The sequence below is a fragment of the Culex quinquefasciatus genome, chromosome 1, assembly GCF_015732765.1.
Source record: "Culex quinquefasciatus strain JHB chromosome 1, VPISU_Cqui_1.0_pri_paternal, whole genome shotgun sequence".
NCBI lineage: Eukaryota > Metazoa > Arthropoda > Insecta > Diptera > Culicidae > Culex > Culex quinquefasciatus.
The window spans coordinates 48883875-48901943 of NC_051861.1; the positions used below are offsets into that span (position 1 = coordinate 48883875).

At 36.7% G+C, this 18069-nt stretch overlaps 1 protein-coding gene across 6 annotated transcripts in view; it reads right to left on the reverse strand.

The window, feature by feature from the left end:
• The window catches only part of LOC6034937 (cadherin-87A), a 370702-nt gene that overhangs the window by 34577 nt on the left and 318056 nt on the right, over positions 1-18069 (reverse strand). For all 6 annotated transcript variants that reach the window (XM_038266992.1, XM_038266991.1, XM_038266993.1 and 3 more), the window contains one exon: positions 2179-2347. In XM_038266992.1, the coding sequence (XP_038122920.1) occupies positions 2179-2347 (169 nt within the window). The remainder of the gene's footprint in view (positions 1-2178; positions 2348-18069) is intronic.

The window sequence follows — 18069 nt, forward strand, 5'->3', positions numbered from 1 at the left end:
TGAATGTATCTAAAAAAGCAAAGTTGTGAAAAAATCACGAAAATTGTTTAGCACTCCAATTTGCGAACTAAATAGAAACAATATAAAAAAATGAAATAAGAAATACATGATAAAAATTGGTACCTACAGTAAATTAATTGAAAAGAAGGAAAACCTAAGTCAGTTGGAAACCTAAGTGGTTGGTTTCCATAAATTTTTCAACCTGCTTTCCCTGGGCTTAGCCCGAAAACAAAAAAAAACACAGACAGAGGAGAAATTCCAAACGAATAAATCAACTGGCTAAGAAATATCGTTCGATATTTATGACCCCCTCCTTCCACTTCAAAGTTGGCCCGAAAAAACTTCATAACTTCATTGGAAATTTAAGTGCAATCAGATTAAATTGATTTAAAATACATTTCCCTGCATTTAAAATCATTTTGAAGCATGTTTGGGTTGATTTAAACATCTTTTGAATTTTCGAAAATTTTTGATGTTTACCCAAGTAACCATCCAGCACTAGGAAAAATCATAAACAACAATAAATCAGCAATCCTAATGCAAGATTGCTATGCAACAGCACGTGCAAGTGCTAATAAGCATTGTGGGCGTATCATTCAAGATAGCCGAGATAGTGCTGTTTAAGTGCGGCGGCAGGCAACTCTGTTTGTAAGTTTTCATTAAACTGGCAACAGTGTTAGCTTTGTTTGTATTCGGAACGGTAGAGCGAGTGAGACGGCATCAACACATGTTATTCTTTTTTTTTGAGATCATCAAATTATGACACAAATAGGTAAGTTTAACAACCAAAATTTTCTTTAAAATTTGTAACAGGTGTGTGTATTCATTTCAGAAGCGGCACAAATAAGGCCTAAAACATTTCCAGCGTAACAAGCTGTTCGGGGTGGACGCCGGAAGCATCACACATAATTAGAGCAGAAATGTTCGAATTTTCAGGAAGACGTAAACTGTGGAAAATATGTGCGCGGTTTCAAAATACGGATTGTTGATCCGAGTGTAGATCGGGTATGTGTTGTTAAATTTAAAAATTGTAAGATCCGGTGAATAAATAAACGCCTAACTCAAAACGAACAACACAAAAATATGTTTTGTAAATCGAAACGAATTCACTGCGTTAAAATAGATCATCAAAAACACTTCACGTAATCACTTCTGACACTTACTTACTGTATCAGCAACTAGTTCAGAAGTACCCGTACCCGTAAAGCATCCTCGGATAGCCAGCTTTCATTTATGCTAGAAAGCTCGGGCTCACGGACATCAGCGACAACAATTTCTACCATCGGGCTCAAATCTTCAACTGGTCAAGTTCGAGCAAAAAAAATAATCCCTCACTCGGATCACCTGAGTCGGTAACGTAGTAGTTGTAAACAAACCCAAAAATAGAACATGGCTAGGGAGGAAAGGGAGAGAGAGCAACATTTTTGCTCCTCCCATTTTTTGAAGTTTTGTGCAGGGTTGGATATAAACACTAGGGGCCAGCACTTAAACAGCCGAGAAAAGTCCAAAAGCGGCCACTTTTCAGCACTATAGAAGCTGTTGGTGCTGAAGTAGAAACCGTTTAGCTTTTACTCGCAGCTGTGAAAGAGCACTAAGGGCCGAACAGTGCCTGCTATTTAGTGCTTTTTTTGCCATTTTTTTTTTGTTTTCGTCAAATCTTACTTTTTTTTGAAAACTAATGATAGCAAAACAACTTAACTAGTGTAAAATGCATTTTGAACATATTTTAAAGTGTTTTGCATGCAACATATGCAAAAATGCCCTTAGATCAAAGTTCAACGTTATTAAATGTGTAACCGGCTTTAAGCCACAGATAAACAAGTCAAGCCTCTTCATAGGAAACTTACACCTGCTTCAATAACGATGTGATGTATTGATTACATTTAACTATCATGGGTCTACTTCTACAGTAAGTCCTGTAACAATATCATGGAGACGGATGATGATTTGATTTATGTCTCATGTTTTCTCCCGTAAGTTTCCTTTTCCAAGATTGCATCTGCAGATCTGTGCCCGAACCTTTGCATCTTCCAGGAATAGGCACAAACACATTGTAAATCACCTGCACTCTCGAGCAGCCGTCCACATCCGGCCAGATTCAACAGCCCGCCTACCTCAACCGGCAGCTGCCCTGAACTGTTTGCAGTGGTGGAGGCGGCGACGGTAATCTCTTCTTACCTGTTGTGTTGTTGATCTCGAAATAGCTGTTATCTGTCATCCGGTACTCGGCCACAGTCGAGTCCGCATCTGTTGCTTGCAGCGTCGTCAGGATTGTTCCGATCGGTTCCTCCTCCATCTCCTGGAACCGGTAACGGGGCTCGGCCGGCGTCCACGGCGGAGCAAAGCGCTGAAGAAGAGTGAGAACAAGTGGCAAAGTTGAGGTTAAATTATATTATAAATTTGTGGAGGTGGCGGCAAAGCTAGAGCTAGAAAAGTGCAACCGGGGTTGGGTTAGAGTTGGTGTCAGCACTGACAGCAATAAACAGTGAATAATGGCCAAAGCCATCGTCAGGTTCCGACGACCAACCGAACCAAGTATCAGAGTGTGGGAGGGGATATTGCGTGATACACCAGGCTGGGCGGACAAAGGGCCAACGGGTACAAGGATTGTGTAAATCAGGAGAGACTAGGCAGGGCCGTCCTGGTCTTGGTGCATCCTTTTTCAGTGGCACTGGAAATCTTTGTGTGAAAGCATTTTGTAATCTGTTTGTTGCTTTCTCTTTCCAATTCGTTTGCTTGAATGGAATTGTGCTTTTTCTTCTTTTCTATGAAACACAAGAGAAGGTTCGGCAAGCAGTCTGGAAGAGAATCGAGCTTTAAGGTACTGATGCCACACAATTTATGTAAACAGTACAGAATTCTATACTAAGTTTCTGTTATTTTTGATTGTAACAAGTCTTTTCTCAAATAGCATTTTTAGTTTGTTGAAACCTTCCTTTAGTTGGAGAAAACCTTGGATAATAGTAGAAATTTTAAGAAAATTGTTTAACTGAGTATACCAAACTTATACCTCACCATGTGAACAGAAAATCAAACTTCCTATTAAAAACGTTACTTAATCCACCTTAAGGTGGTTGGTGCTTTCCTCACATTCATGTTGTCTTTTAGGTTGCATTTGCGAATTAATTTAAGAGTTTTTTTAATTTTTTTTTTTTTTTATTCGATTGTGGTAATTTTTTTTATTTAATTATTTTATAATTATTGTTTTTAACAGAACAGCCATTTTAAATTTTTTTTTACCAAGTCTCCAAAATAAAGAAGAAAGGGGGGGCTGTAATAGAATTTAAAAGTGCTGAAATGCCAACATTGGGTGCACAATGGAATTGCATGCTGTTCCCCTAGTCTTAGTAAAAAATGTCTTATGAGTTGTATATTTCAGTTAAAAGTTCGTGTAAATTTTTGTCGAGATAAAAAGATGTATTTAGCAACATACAGACTTTTTCCAGAAGAGACGCAGACACTGCATAAGCAATGTGGCAACCGGGCGATATGCATGCTGCGCGGTTCTCACGCGTAAGCAAAAAGATCCGGGTTATGCAAAAATCACCCTATTTTGTATCTACAAAAAATCTTTTTCATGGCATAACTTTAAAAGCACTTCACCAAACAGAATGAAATTCAATAGAGTCTTAGAGGGCCCCAAAACGAACTGAATAAGGCGGATCCGGCCAAAATCGAATCAGCCAGTTTTGAGATAATTGTGTGGAAAAAAATCATGTCTACACTAGGGTGGTCCAAATCCGGACTTTTTTGGGGCTACCCCCTGAAATCAAAGATTGACCCATCACTAGGCTAAATTCCAAATTTGAGCTCATTCTGACCACGGGAACCCCTCCCTCCAATCGCTTAAAGTTTGTATGGGAAAAATCGTCAAAATGTATGGAGAAAAGCAACTGTTTTACTTTTTTACCTGTGGAAGGCGCCATAGTTATCCGATTCTTACCATTTCTCAAATGTAGAACCTTCATTAAATTTAGAACAACTTTCCCGAAGACACCATATTTTTAGGATTTTTTCCCGCGAAGTTATTAGCGCTCAAAACTGACCATTTTTGCGCGGCTAGCTGTAAGGGGCTACCTAACAACGATGTTTAATTACAATTCGTACACGCACGTGCTCTCTCTCAAGTTCAAACTCTCTCACGAGTGTGAATACAAAGAGACGAGTTGTTCCTTTTAATTCCGCTATATATAGCGGAATTAAAAGGAACAACTCGTCTCTTTGTATTCACAGTAATGCATTCTGCTAAAACGCTCAACCAAACCACAATCTCTCACGAGCTTGCTCGCCTGCCTGCCTGACTGCCTGTTTGCCTACAAGCGCGCGCGCTGTTTCTCTGCTTGGACTTTTGTCGTCGTCATCGTTTTCGTTCCGTTGCGCTGCGTTCCTGGCATGTTTATTATAATTTTCAGGATATATTTCGATATTTTTTTCGAGATATAAAATTAAATGTAATATGTGATTAACAATAGATATCATATTATTAGAGCGTAAGTGAGAGAATACAAATTTCGATAAATTAGTTCCTCCATGAATTGTCATCTGTTATTATTGAGTAAATTTTTAAATAGGGATGTTGTAATTTAAATTTATTTCTAGTTATTTTTTAAATGATACCATATCAAACCCAAGACTGGGATTTTAAGTATTCTAGAAAAAATAAAAGACTATTTTTAACTTAGTCAAGTATAGATTTCAGAAAGAACAATACACTTAGACAATTCATCGATTATGGGAACTGTTTTTTCCACTTTTGTATACTATCAAACAAGCTTAAAAAGAAAATATTTGAAGTTTTTTCGTAGCCCTATGATCACGACTATTTTTTATTCCATACAAAATATTTTAATCTGCCGAAAATATAACAATCTTCCTTACAACAAATTGCGGTATATTTTGCTTTTGACGATTATGAGAAGTTTATGTCAGATTCCGAAACATCCAAAAAGTGCAACGATGTCTAAAAGAAAAGCCTCCAAAATAGAGATTGTTGAGTTAGCTAGTTTTATATCTGGAATCATATTGCCTTCGAATGGATAAGCAGTTGGTTGGATGATATTTAGAGTAAAAAAACAAAATTTGTATTACCTGAAGATTTTTTTTAAATAACTCTAATGAGCATATACGAACAACTGCTTGTAATGCTTGGAAAAACGAACAAACCCTGTTCATTTGCTTTAATCTTTTAAATGAGCCTAAGCCAAAGCCTAAGCTGCCTTTTATTCAATTTTTTTTTCAGTGCACTTTAAAAAAATTGACGTGATCTAAGAATTTATATCTCAAAACAAACCTGCTTTTTTAGTTGAAAATTATAAAAAAAAAACATGCCAGGAACGCAGCGCAGCGGATAGCAAACAAAAACGACGACGACGACAAAAGTCCAAGCAGAGAAACAGCGCGCGCGCTTGTAGGCAAACAGGCAGGCAGGCAGGCAGGCGAGCAAGCTCGTGAGAGAGTTTGAACTTGAGAGAGAGCACGTGCGTGTACGAATTGTAATTAAAAATCGTTGTTAGGTAGCCCCTTACAGCTAGCCGCGCAAAAATGGTCAGTTTTGAGCGCTAATAACTTCGCGGGAAACAATCCTAAAAATATGGTGTCTTCGGGAAAGTTGTTCTAAATTTAATGAAGGTTCTACATTTGAGAAATGGTAAGAATCGGATAACTATGGCGCCTTCCACAGATAAAAAAGTAAAACAGTTGCTTTTCTCCATACATTTTGACGATTTTTCCCATACAAACTTTAAGCGATTGGAGGGAGGGGTTCCCGTGGTCAGAATGAGCTCAAATTTGGAATTTAGCCTAGTGATGGGTCAATCTTTGATTTCAGGGGGTAGCCCCAAAAAAGTCCGGATTTGGACCACCCTAGTCTACACACATCCCCACAGACATTTGTTAAGAATTTGATTCAGAGTCGATAGGTATACGTGAAGGATATATCTGAGAGGCATATTTAAGAAGTTCATTTTTCGAGTGATTTTATAGCCTTGCCTCAGTGAGGTGAAGAAGGTAAAAGGATCATCCTCCTCCGGTCCAATCCGGTCGTTCATCATCGGTGCGACTCCTTTGACCCGGGGGAATAATTTCGTTACCGTGATTGTGTCGACGACGACACAGTCTTTCGCTGTGCCGGTCCGATTATCGCGTCACACCGGAAAACTCGGTTTTTGCTTCCGGAAAGATTTCCTCTTGAACAGGAAAAAAAATCCGTCCATTTGTGGGTGGACCGGCTTACGTGCCAAGGTGACGATATTCTCAATAGAACGCTGCGGGCTGGGACATACATAATGACGATGAGCGGGGACACGTTCTTGAAATATTTTACATTCCGGAAATAAATCATCTGGACAATTTGCGGAACTTTTGCTCTGCACCTGGCGCGTACGCGATCTTAAGGTAGGGGGAAAGAAGAAAGAGGTAGTCTTCTTGGCTCAAATCTGGCCCGTAGCCATCATATTTGGTGGCTTTGGGATTTCATTCGCCGAATGGGCACATAAGTCACGTCGTCTCTGTCTGCTGAGAACTTGAAAGATGGTGCAACTCATTATTACCATTCGCCCTTTGGGCTCGTAAATCTTGCCGTTTTGTTATCTCATGTTGAACATCGGACTGGATTTGTTCGGTTGGTTCGGGTTTGTGGAAATTATTGATTTTATCAACGAAATACTTGAGTAGCTGGCACCTTCTTTGATTCAATTAGAAGAGGTGAACTTAAACACAAATCGTATTTTTTTAGTACCATTTATACCCGAAATTTACAATTTTATTAACTGCCAGGAAATTCACCTACATTCTATTCTGTTGATAAGAGCATGTTTAGGAAACCCTTAACTATCATACCTTGACGAATCGGAAGCAAACGTCAACAATAGATCAATTAGGGTAGAGTAGTCATCAATGAGACACGGGGAACAATGATAAAATGGCTCTCACAAGTCGTAGTTTCAACCAATCAGGCTCATATTTGGGGGAAAGGTGTGTCTACTGGATACACGTCTGCCATATAAGTGGCTTTGGTTATGGACGCTCCCTTGAAAAGTAATTCATAAATGTTTGATTCTGGGGTGTAAAAGTAAATCATGGACAAAAAATACTTGTTCGCTCGTAGGCTGCCATTTCACCAAAACTAATATTTCTTCAAATGTCTTTCGACGTTCCATAGGGATTGAGTTGGGTTACAATGTCCTTTCATTAGATTTGGCCAAAATTTAAAATACACCCAGAATCCAGGACTGTCTCATTGTTCCCCACTCATTTCAGCCCATGGGTAACAATGAGACACTTTGATTTTTCTTCAATAAACTTTTCAAAATTGATGGAAATCTTTCAAAACATGAATTAAAAGTGATTTTTGGCATATTTATAGAGTTCAAACTTCATTTAACCAAAAATACAAAGTTATTTGGTATTAATATATGGATTTTACAAAATTTAAATACTTTTTAGTGTAACTTTTGTTATTAAAAGTTTCATGTTGGAAAAATTGCTCTAAAATGTTCAAGGCAAGTCACCTGCAATGGAACAATACAAAAACATGATGTTTTGCTAGAAAAATGTTGATTTTCGTAGAGTGTCTCATTGTTCCCCAGCTGTCTCATTGTTCCTGCCAAGTGCGTCTACAATGAGACAGTTGAATAACTCTGGCTGTAGATGTCGGATCGACCTCATATTTTGGTCAATGATAGAACACATTAAAAGAAAGATAATGCAACTAAATGCTCATTAAGACATGCTGATGAAAAAAATAGAAAAAATCGTTGAAAGATGAAAACCAAAAGTGTCTCATTGATGACTACCCTACCTTACAATAGAAATAATTAAACGTAACGATTTAGATTAAGCAAAAGACTTCACTTCCAGCCTTGAAAATAAACAAAAATAAATACAAATGCTATTATTTTCAAGAAATGATAAGTCATTCAAAGAGCAAAAAACTTTTTTTTACAATTTTGTTATTTAAAAAAAATATGGAGACAGAATATGAGTGTAAGAAATATAAATAAAACAACGTCATACTAGATACAAAAGTCTAAACACAGATCGAGGAACCTGATTTGCCGGTCTCAAAAGGATCGTTGGGAGAATCACGAGGTCTAACACCACCTACCGCCTACCGGTACTGAGATAAGCTGAACTAGCACAATCCAAGATTTAACATGAAGAAAAGATTCATCAAAACATTCTATAAAATACTTCAGAGTGGATGAATCTCTTCGCACTATTCGGCAAAGTTGTTGTCTTGAATACGAACTACAATCGACTTTCTGGTTGTCAATATCGAAAGGACCATCTAAAGAGAGAAGCATCAGTTTATAGAAAGATGGAAAATGAAGAACAGGTTGAAAATTTTGTTTTCGCAATATCCAATTTGAGATTTATGAAGAGCAATTTTGCAGAATTTTTAAAATATCTGAAAATCTTTTTTAAATATTAGAAATTGGCAAAATTAACAAAACTGAAATCTCAAAGCTGGAGCGCTGGGTTCTATCACAAGCAATCATTCCTTTGAGTTTCCCAAAATTGACCAATACATTCGTTTGTTTAATATGATTTCTCAAAATTAAAATAAAACGTAACGTCTGGAAAAAAAGCCCACATACGACGAGTTGGTAATCCTGCTATCACTAGAGGAGATCGTGAGCAATTTTAGTCTTCTTGTCACATAAACAACGCATTTTTAAAATTAAATGAATGTGCAAACTTGTTCAAAGAGACCGATAAAAGACACGAAACAGGATTTCCCACATTGTAAATCTCGTGACGGATAGTTCTCCGCAGCAATTACCCGTTAATGAACATGTAAAAGCGAAAATTAAAAACAACTCCATTAAAAATCCTTTCCCTAGCTACCACTTTCACCTGTGTGTTTGTGTGAGATGGTCTTTGATCTTTTGCCACTCGTTTTCATAAAGTACGTGACTTGCTGTGTGTGCAATCACTTAAGTCGATTTAATTACCAACCGGCAGAGTATGAGACCGGTTCCCTGCTCTACATGCCCATTGGCCCGGGTGGATTTTCCGGCAGCTGCTCGGAAAATGCTCCCGGGGTTTCAACACATACCAGCACACACACGCACACACATTTTCTCACATTCATTCACACACAAACATACACGCTCACAATCATTGAGCACTGTGAACGGCATCGACTCTACATTATTAATCAGCTCAGTTCGAAAGCTAATCCAGCTTGAACTAGACTGCTGATAGCATCAAGCCATTCACCGAGATCTGCTTGCTGTTTGCACTGCTGTTCGCATGCAAAGTTCCGTCTACCGAGTACACAGGGAACATAAGCGATAAATCCTTCCACTAAACATATCGCTTTATCGACTCTTGAATCAGCAGAGACACCCACGCCGCCCAACCCACCTCCCTCAACCCAAGTCAACACAAAAGACGACATCAGTGTGGTGAAAATTATTATTTCTAGTTAAGTATAAGTTGCCGGATCGATTTTCGAAAAGGCTTCCCATTTTCTGGCTAAAGGGTTTATGAGTCTTGATATAACTTGAAGAGTGAGGCTTTCGTCTCGGAGCGGAAGCAGGAAGCCATTAGCGCAATGAGTAACTTAATGTATTTTACGCTGGCTTCCTTCTTAGCATACGATTTGCATAAATTATGAAGCGTAATTATCAATGTTTAGGCACGAAGTTTGAAGATTCTAGGTAGGTTTTCTGTGCAAAGAATAATTTAAAAAGTTTAATAAATATAAACTAGAGAGTTTTCCCGTAAAATTATTGAAAATCCAATATTTTTAATTAAAAAAATGTTTCTAAATTTAAAAAGTATACTTTAGGATGCTGCTGATTTGGAAAAAAACAGTAATTAAATCATTATAGTGTATCAACACCAATTACTAGAAGCGGCATTTCCATAGAAAATACGTTGAGATTATTTTCAAAATTGTAATGTTTTCAAAATTGTGGCACTTCGAGTATTTGTATGCACTGTGGATCTACCGTAAACCGACAATATTTTCCAACTTGCAAGGTTTTTCTCAAGACTATTATTTTTAAAACATGTACTCTACCCATGTTCGCACAAATGTCCCATATGCAAAAACAGCAAGCTGAGAAAAACGCATTTGACCGATTCTTCGCGAAGCTACACCAAAATGTCACATTTTTTCAATTTTCAATGTGATTTTTAAGAGCGAGTCCACGAACAGGGCATACCCCTTTGTATGGGACGTCGTTTGGACCTCACCAATCTGCCTGAAATTTTCAGGGGTTGTTTGTACATATAAAACTAGCATCTGGCCAAAATATGAGCACTCTAGGTCAACGGGAAGTGGGGCAAATCGGGACACAAAGTTTGAAGGTTCAAAAACGTCAAAAATCGTAAAGAGGCTGTAACTTGGGCAAAATTCAATTTAATTTCGAAATTCAAAATGCATCTGGAAGGGCTTAAAAAATGCAACAAAATGCAGGATAGAGCATCCCAATCGGTTGAATCTAAAGGGAGTTATTGGCATTTTAGTGAAAAAATAGCATAATTTTCAAACTCGAATAAAAAAGTGTTCCATCCAGATATCAACTCGGTTCGACCTGCAGCTTGTAGGGGACATATGGGACTACCATCTGAGACAGAGAACGCTTTGGGTAAGGCAGTTTAACATATTAAATAGACACTTTTACTTTTAGTGAATTTTTTGGTTGTAAATTTTTGCTCGGGGGACCCCTTAGATCAAATTTTCCGGTGATAATTTTATCATATTCGTGTTCCTGAGACAATTTCACAATAGAAACATGCATAAAAATGTTTATTTTCATCCATTTAAACCCTTTAAAAAATGAAAGTTAAAAAAAAACTTCGATTCACATTTATTGAAATTCAAGTTCGTTTCCAAGGATACTAGATGACAGCAGAAAAAAAGCAGCATCTCAATTTTTTTAACATTCATTTTTTAAAGGGTTAAAATGGATGAAAATAAACATTTTTATGCATGTTTCTATTGTGAAATTGTCTCAGGAACACGAATATGATAAAATTATCATCAAAAAATGGGATCTAAGGGGTCCCCGGAGCAAAAATTTACAACCAAAAAATTCACTAAAAGTAAAAGTGTCTATTTAATATGTTAAACTGCCTTACCCAAAGCGTTCTCTATCTCAGATGGTAGTCCCAGATGTCCCCTACAAGCTGCAGGTCGAACCGAGTTGATATCTGGATGGAACACTTTTTTATTCGAGTTTGAAAATTATGCTATTTTTTCACTAAAATGCCAATAACTCCCTTTAGATTCAACCGATTGGGATGCTCTATCCTGCATTTTGTTGCATTTTTTAAGCCCTTCCAGATGCATTTTGAATTTCGAAATTAAATTGAATTTTGCCCAAGTTACAGCCTCTTTACGATTTTTGACGTTTTTGAACCTTCAAACTTTGTGTCCCGATTTGCCCCACTTTCCGTTGACCTAGAGTGCTCATATTTTGACCAGATGCTAGTTTTATATGTACAAACAAGCCCTGAAAATTTCAGGCAGATTGGTGAGGTCGATGCGAGATGGGTATGCTTTGCTCGTGGACTCGCTCTTAATATGATAAAAATCATTTTTATTATGATGCAATAATTGCAATGTGCTTTAAATGCGTTTTTTTACCTTAGAAGCCAAGAATATTGACCAAATGTGGTCTGCAAGCCATTGAACGGGGGAGGAGTTTTTTTTCATAAATCTGCTCCTTTCGTTGTCCCGTCACGAAAAAAAATGGCTGGCAAAAACTCAAATTTCAACCAATTCTTTCAGTTCAAGGAGCAAAAGATTCGTTTTTTAATTTGTGATAATGTGTAGAAGAGCAAAAGTATTTAAAAATCAAACTGGCAAAACTGTAGCGATTTTTGTAGTGTTCCATTTAAAAGTCCAGTTTTGCGATGTTGTCCCGTCTCGCTACATTTTTATTTCAGGAGAAGCACAGGTACTATATGGTTAATTCTGCATGATATTTCTTTTTAGGAAAATCAATTATCTTTCCAAATATGTTATAAAATTGGGGGGGTTTCTTCTTTTATTTTGCCACTACAGCCAAAACACTGAAAAAAACTTGGAATTTTTTTGAAAAGGAGCCGAAGAATCCGTCATTTGAAGATTTTCCCAAACATACTCAAAAGCGATGAAAATGCATATGGGACATTTATGCGATCAGGTGCAGTACTGGGATAGGCCACACAAGGTCCCTGCACTATTTTTGATTTTTTTATGATGTAAATATTTGCGTAAAAAAAATATTTTTACATCAATCGTTTCATCGATAAGGTTGCTGATATAGTTTTAAAGAGAGAAAAAATGTTGATATTAAGTTAACTATAAGCTTACTTATTTGCAAATAAATTTAAGTAATATTTTTAAAAAGTCAGAAGCGCATTTTAAGCTGAATTCGAAGCTCGTATAATAAGTTTTCACTTTTTACATGAAATTTGTTCTACTGAAAGTGCTTAGTGTGTGGAGATTTTATTTAATTATGTTTCAGAAACACATAATATTCAATATTTACAAATTTATTTCTCCTGACCGGGAACCGTGGTGTAGGGGTAAGCGTGGTTGCTCTCACCCAGTCGGTTTGGGTTCGATCCCAGACGGTTCCGGTGGCATTTTTCGAAACGAGATTTGTCTGACCACGCCTTCCGTCGGATGGGGAAGTAAATGTTGGCCCCGGTCTAACCTAGAAAGTAAGGTCGTTAGCTCAATCCAGGTGTAGGAGTCGTCTCTCTGTGTCCTGCCTCGGTGGAGTCGCTGGTAGACAGTTGGACTCACAATCCAAAGGCCGTCAGTTCGAATCCCGGGGTGGATGGAAACTTGGGTGTAAAAAGAGGTTTGCAACTGCCTCAACAATCAAGCCTTCGGACACCTAGTTTCAAGTAGGAATCTCGCAATCGAGAACGCCAAGGCAATGCTGTAGAGCGAACAATTTGATTTTGATTTTTGATTTCTCCTTCTCCTAGTGGAAAATTGTCCAAAGAATCCGAAAATGCATTCCGTTTTTCCGATTTGAAATCATGTTCATTGAAAAATAAATCATGACACTTTGAGAATATCAAATAATGCTTTTCGACAAAATTTTCTTAATTGTAGTCAAATAATTTAAAAAAAATCAAAATTTTATGAAAACTATTTCTAGAAGTACTTTGAACGCTTCTCAATCACGGTCAGTACGTTTCCATACCATGCCGTACGTATTTATTTTGTACTCATATTTTTTTTTGTTTTATGGTATCTTGGTGTAAATCAACTTTAAGTTTCTTTCAAGTTTAATACAGCAATAATCATCAGCTTTTAGAAGTTAAAATTCCGTCTAAATCCCCATGGTGCTGCAGGTGTTGCAGGTGTGAGAGGAGTTGACCAGCGAAAAATGAAACTTTCAGATCTTTACATCTACACCAGGGCAGGTGATTTTTTGTGGCCCGCGAACCCATTTTGAATGATAATGTATAATGGTCCTTTGGACAACCTGTAAAGTGATTAAATAATTCTTAAAATTAAGGTTCATAGTTCTGCTACTACAAACTCGATACTTTGATCCTGAATATACCAAAGAGATATTTTGTTTTAAAGTTTATTTTATTAAAACAATTAAATTTTATTTTATTGTAAACAGTAAATTATGTCGAAAACATTTTTGAAAATGTTACAACAATTGTAAAGACAGCAAAAAATAGGTAGGTAAGTTTTAGACGTTATTGAAACAGAAAAAAAACCTCAGTTTTGAAGGCATTTTCAGAAGAACAGTTTGGTAAGTAAATTTGGATTTATTTACTCAACCTCAAATTTTCATTAAATTGATTAAAGGCAAAAATAATCAATTGTTATTTTTTTCAATGATCGTTATATGAAAGCTAGCCTTAATGATTGATTCAACATATAAATTCAATTTGCTCACTTTTAAGATGACATTTATAAGAAGCGCAGTGACTATCATAGTTACCTTGTATTTTTAAATAACATTTTTAAACGAAACTATTTTTTAAAGCTCCATTGAAATTTTTAAGACGTACATGGACATCACGTCAAGGCTGAAGAAGTTTGTTATTACAAATCAATGTATCCTACAAAATCTTCGTGGTAAGAACGCTTAAGGGGTCATTTTCAAATATCCGTGACCTAGAAAATATGTTACCTCGGATTTTTTGATTTATTAGAATTTTTAATTTTGTTATGTATTCAAAAGAAGGCGCGTGATACTTCTTGCATCTCCACCTAAAACGACGCTTTATGAATGGTCGTGCGCCTCCATGAAAATATATGAAAAAACTTAGAAATGGATAAAAAACAAAAATCCACAGGATAAATATTTTCTAGGTCACAAATATTTTTTTATCTTGAAATCCTGTCCTATCCTGAAATCTTGAGATTTGTTCAATGATAATTTGCAACAATATCAAAATAGTTTGCCTAAGGATCAACATTCTCAGACACTTTTAACATTGATTTACTTAAAACCACCAAGACATTCGCTATCGGGGTATTAGATGACTGTGTGTGTACTTTTTTCAGAAAGAACTAGATTAAATTTGGTCAAGTTTGAGTTTAAAGGGTACATTAATATTGGCAAAAGGATGCAGTCAAAAATCAATTAAATATTTCTGACTACAAAACCAATATTGTTTTTTCATGCTAACGGGTTATCATTTAGTGATTTTTTACCTTAGAAGCCAAGAATATTGACCAAATGTGGTCTGCAAGCCATTGAACGGGAGAGGAGTTTTTTTTCATAAATCTGCACCTTTCGTTGTCCCGTCACGAAAAGAAATGGCTGGCAAAAACTCAAATTTCAACCAATTCTTTCAGTTCAAGGAGCAAAAGATTCGTTTTTTAATTTGTGATAATGTGTAGAAGAGCAAAAGTTTTTAAAAAACAAACTGGCAAAACTGTAGCGATTTTTGTAGAGTTCCTTTTAAAAGTCCAGTTTTGCGATGTTGTCCCGTCTCGCTACATTTTTATTTTAGGAGAAGCTCAGGTTAATTCTGCATGATATTTCTTTTTAGGAAAATCAATTATCTTTCCAAATATGTTATAACATTGGGGGGGTTTCTTCTTTTATTTTGCCACTACAGCCAAAACGCTGAAAAATTTTTTTGAAAAGGAGCCGAAGAATCCTTCATTTGAAGATTTTCCCAAACATACACAAAAGCGATGAAAATGCATATGGGACATTTATGCGATCAGGTGCAGTACTGGGATAGGCCACACAAGGTCCCTGCACTATTTTAGTTTTTTTTTATGATGTAAATATTTGCGTAAAAAAAAATATTTTTACATCAATCGTTTGATCGATAAGGTTGCTGATATAGTTTTAAAGAGAGAAAAAATGTTTATATTAAGTTAACTATAAGCTTACTTATTTGCAAATAAATTTAAGTAATATTTTTAAAAAGTCAGAAGCGTATTTTAAGCTGAATTCGAAGCTCGTATAATAAGTTTTCACTTTTTACATGAAATTTGTTCTACTGAAAGTGCTTAGTGTGTGGAGATTTTATTTAATTATGTTTCAGAAACACATAATATTCAATATTTCCAAATTTATTTCTCCTGACCGGGAACCGTGGTGTAGGGGTAAGCGTGGTTGCTCTCACCCAGTCGGTTTGGGTTCGATCCCAGACGGTTCCGGTGGCATTTTTCGAAACGAGATTTGTCTGACCACGCCTTCCGTCGGATGGGGAAGTAAATGTTGGCCCCGGTCTAACCTAGAAAGTAAGGTCGTTAGCTCAATCCAGGTGTAGGAGTCGTCTCTCTGTGTCCTGCCTCGGTGGAGTCGCTGGTAGACAGTTGGACTCACAATCCAAAGGTCGTCAGTTCGAATCCCGGGGTGGATGGAAGCTTAGGTGTAAAAAGAGGTTTGCAATTGCCTTAACAATCAAGCCTTCGGACACCTAGTTTCAAGTAGGAATCTCGCAATCGAGAACGCCAAGGCAATGCTGTAGAGCGAACAATTTGATTTTGATTTTTGATTTCTCCTTCTCCTAGTGGAAAATTGTCCAAAGAATCCGAAAATGCATGTTCATGCATGTTCATTGAAAAAAATCATGACAATTTGAGAATATTAAATAATGCTATTCGACAAAATTTTCTTAATAATAGTCAAAAAACTTAAAAAAAAATCAAAATTTTATGAAAACTATTTCGAGAAGTACTTTGAACACTTCTCAATCACGGTCAGTACGTTTCCATACCATGCCGTACGTATTTATTTTGTACTCATAATTTTTTTTGTTTTATCGTATCTTGGTGTAAATCAACTTTAAGTTTCTTTCAAGTTTAATACAGCAATAATCATCAGCTGTTAGAAGTAAAGATTCCGTCTAAATCCCCATGGTGCTGCAGGTGTTGCAGGTGTGAGAGGAGTTGACTAGCGAAAAATGAAACTTTCAGATCATTACATCTACACCAGGGCAGACCAAAGTATGGTCCGCGAGGTGATTTTTTGTGGCCCGCGAACCCATTTTGAATGATAATGTATAATGGTCCTTTGGACAACCTGTAAAGTGATTAAATAATTCTTAAAATTAAGGTTCAGTGAACAATTATAGTTCTGCTACTACAAACTCGATACTTTGATCCTGAATATACCAAAGAGATATTTTGTTTTAAAGTTTATTTTATTAAAACAATTAAAGTGACTATCATAGTTACCTTGTATTTTTAAATAACATTTTTAACAAAACTATTTTTTAAAACTCCATTGAAATTTTTAAGACGTACATGGACATCACGTCAAGGCTAAAGAAGTTTATTATTACAAATCAATGTATCTTAAAAAATCTTCGTGGTAAGAACGCTTAAGGGGTCATTTTCAAATATCCGTGACCTAGAAAATATGTTACCTCGGAATTTTCGATTTATTAGGATTTTTAATTTTTTTATGTATTTAAAAGGAGGCGCGTGATACTTCTTGCATCTCCACCTAAACCGAAGCTTTATGGATGGTCGTGCGCCTCCATGAAAATATATGAAAAAACTTAGAATTGGATAAAAAACAAAAATTCACAGGATAAATATTTTCTAGGTCACAAATATTTTTTTATCTTGAAATCCTGTCCTATCCTGAAATCTTGAGATTTGTTCAATGATAATTTGCAACAATATCAAAATAGTTTGCCTAAGGATCAACATTCTCAGACACTTTTAACATTGATTTACTTAAAACCACCAAGACATTCGCTATCGGGGTATTAGATGACTGTGTGTGTACTTTTTTCAGAAAGAACTAGATTAAATTTGGTCAAGTTTGAGTTTAAAGGGTGCATTAATATTGGCAAAAGGATGCAGTCAAAAATCAATTAAATATTTCTGACTACAAAACCAATATTGTTTTTTTTTTTTATGTTAACGGGTTATCATTTAGTGATCTCTAAAAAAATAAAAATGGCAACGCAGCGCAGCGCAGCGTGTTTTATAGCCAATACTAAAAAATAAAAAAATAACGTAATTTTTGTTGAATTTAAGATAACTCTGACTCCGACTCCAACTCCGGGTAATCAGAAATTTTCGGCTCCGACTCCAGCTAATAAAATTAAGCCGACTCCGACTCGGACTCCTACTCCAGCTGTTCGAGTTTTTACGACTCTGACTCTGACTCTGACTCCGACTCCAGGCTTCCCAAAAAGACCCGACTCCGGCTCCGACTCCGATTCCGACTCCACAGCCCTGATATTTTTTCATAACTTTGGGGAGCGTTCTTTTATTACGTAACGCGAAAAATCAGACTTTTAGACCCCCTCCCCCCCCCCCTCGTAACAAAATTTCCATACAAATTTTAAAAATTTTGTATGGAGCGTAACACGGCCTCCGACCCCCCCTCCCCCCCTACTGCGTTACGTAATAAAAGAACGCTCCCTTGAAATTTTTAATGGAAACAGAAGTCTAATGGTCCCGCCCGTGTGGATTAACCGGACCGCGCACTGGACTCAGAATCCAGAGGTCGCAGGTTCGAATCCCGCGGCGGGCGCTCTAAAATTCTTTATGGAAATAAGGGTATTCGGCGCCGTCGCTCCGTGCCATACTTTCATACACTTAGGAAGTCCTTGTAGATAAAAAGAAGACACTAGTGGTTGGTACTAGCAATGGTGGCCGGACAG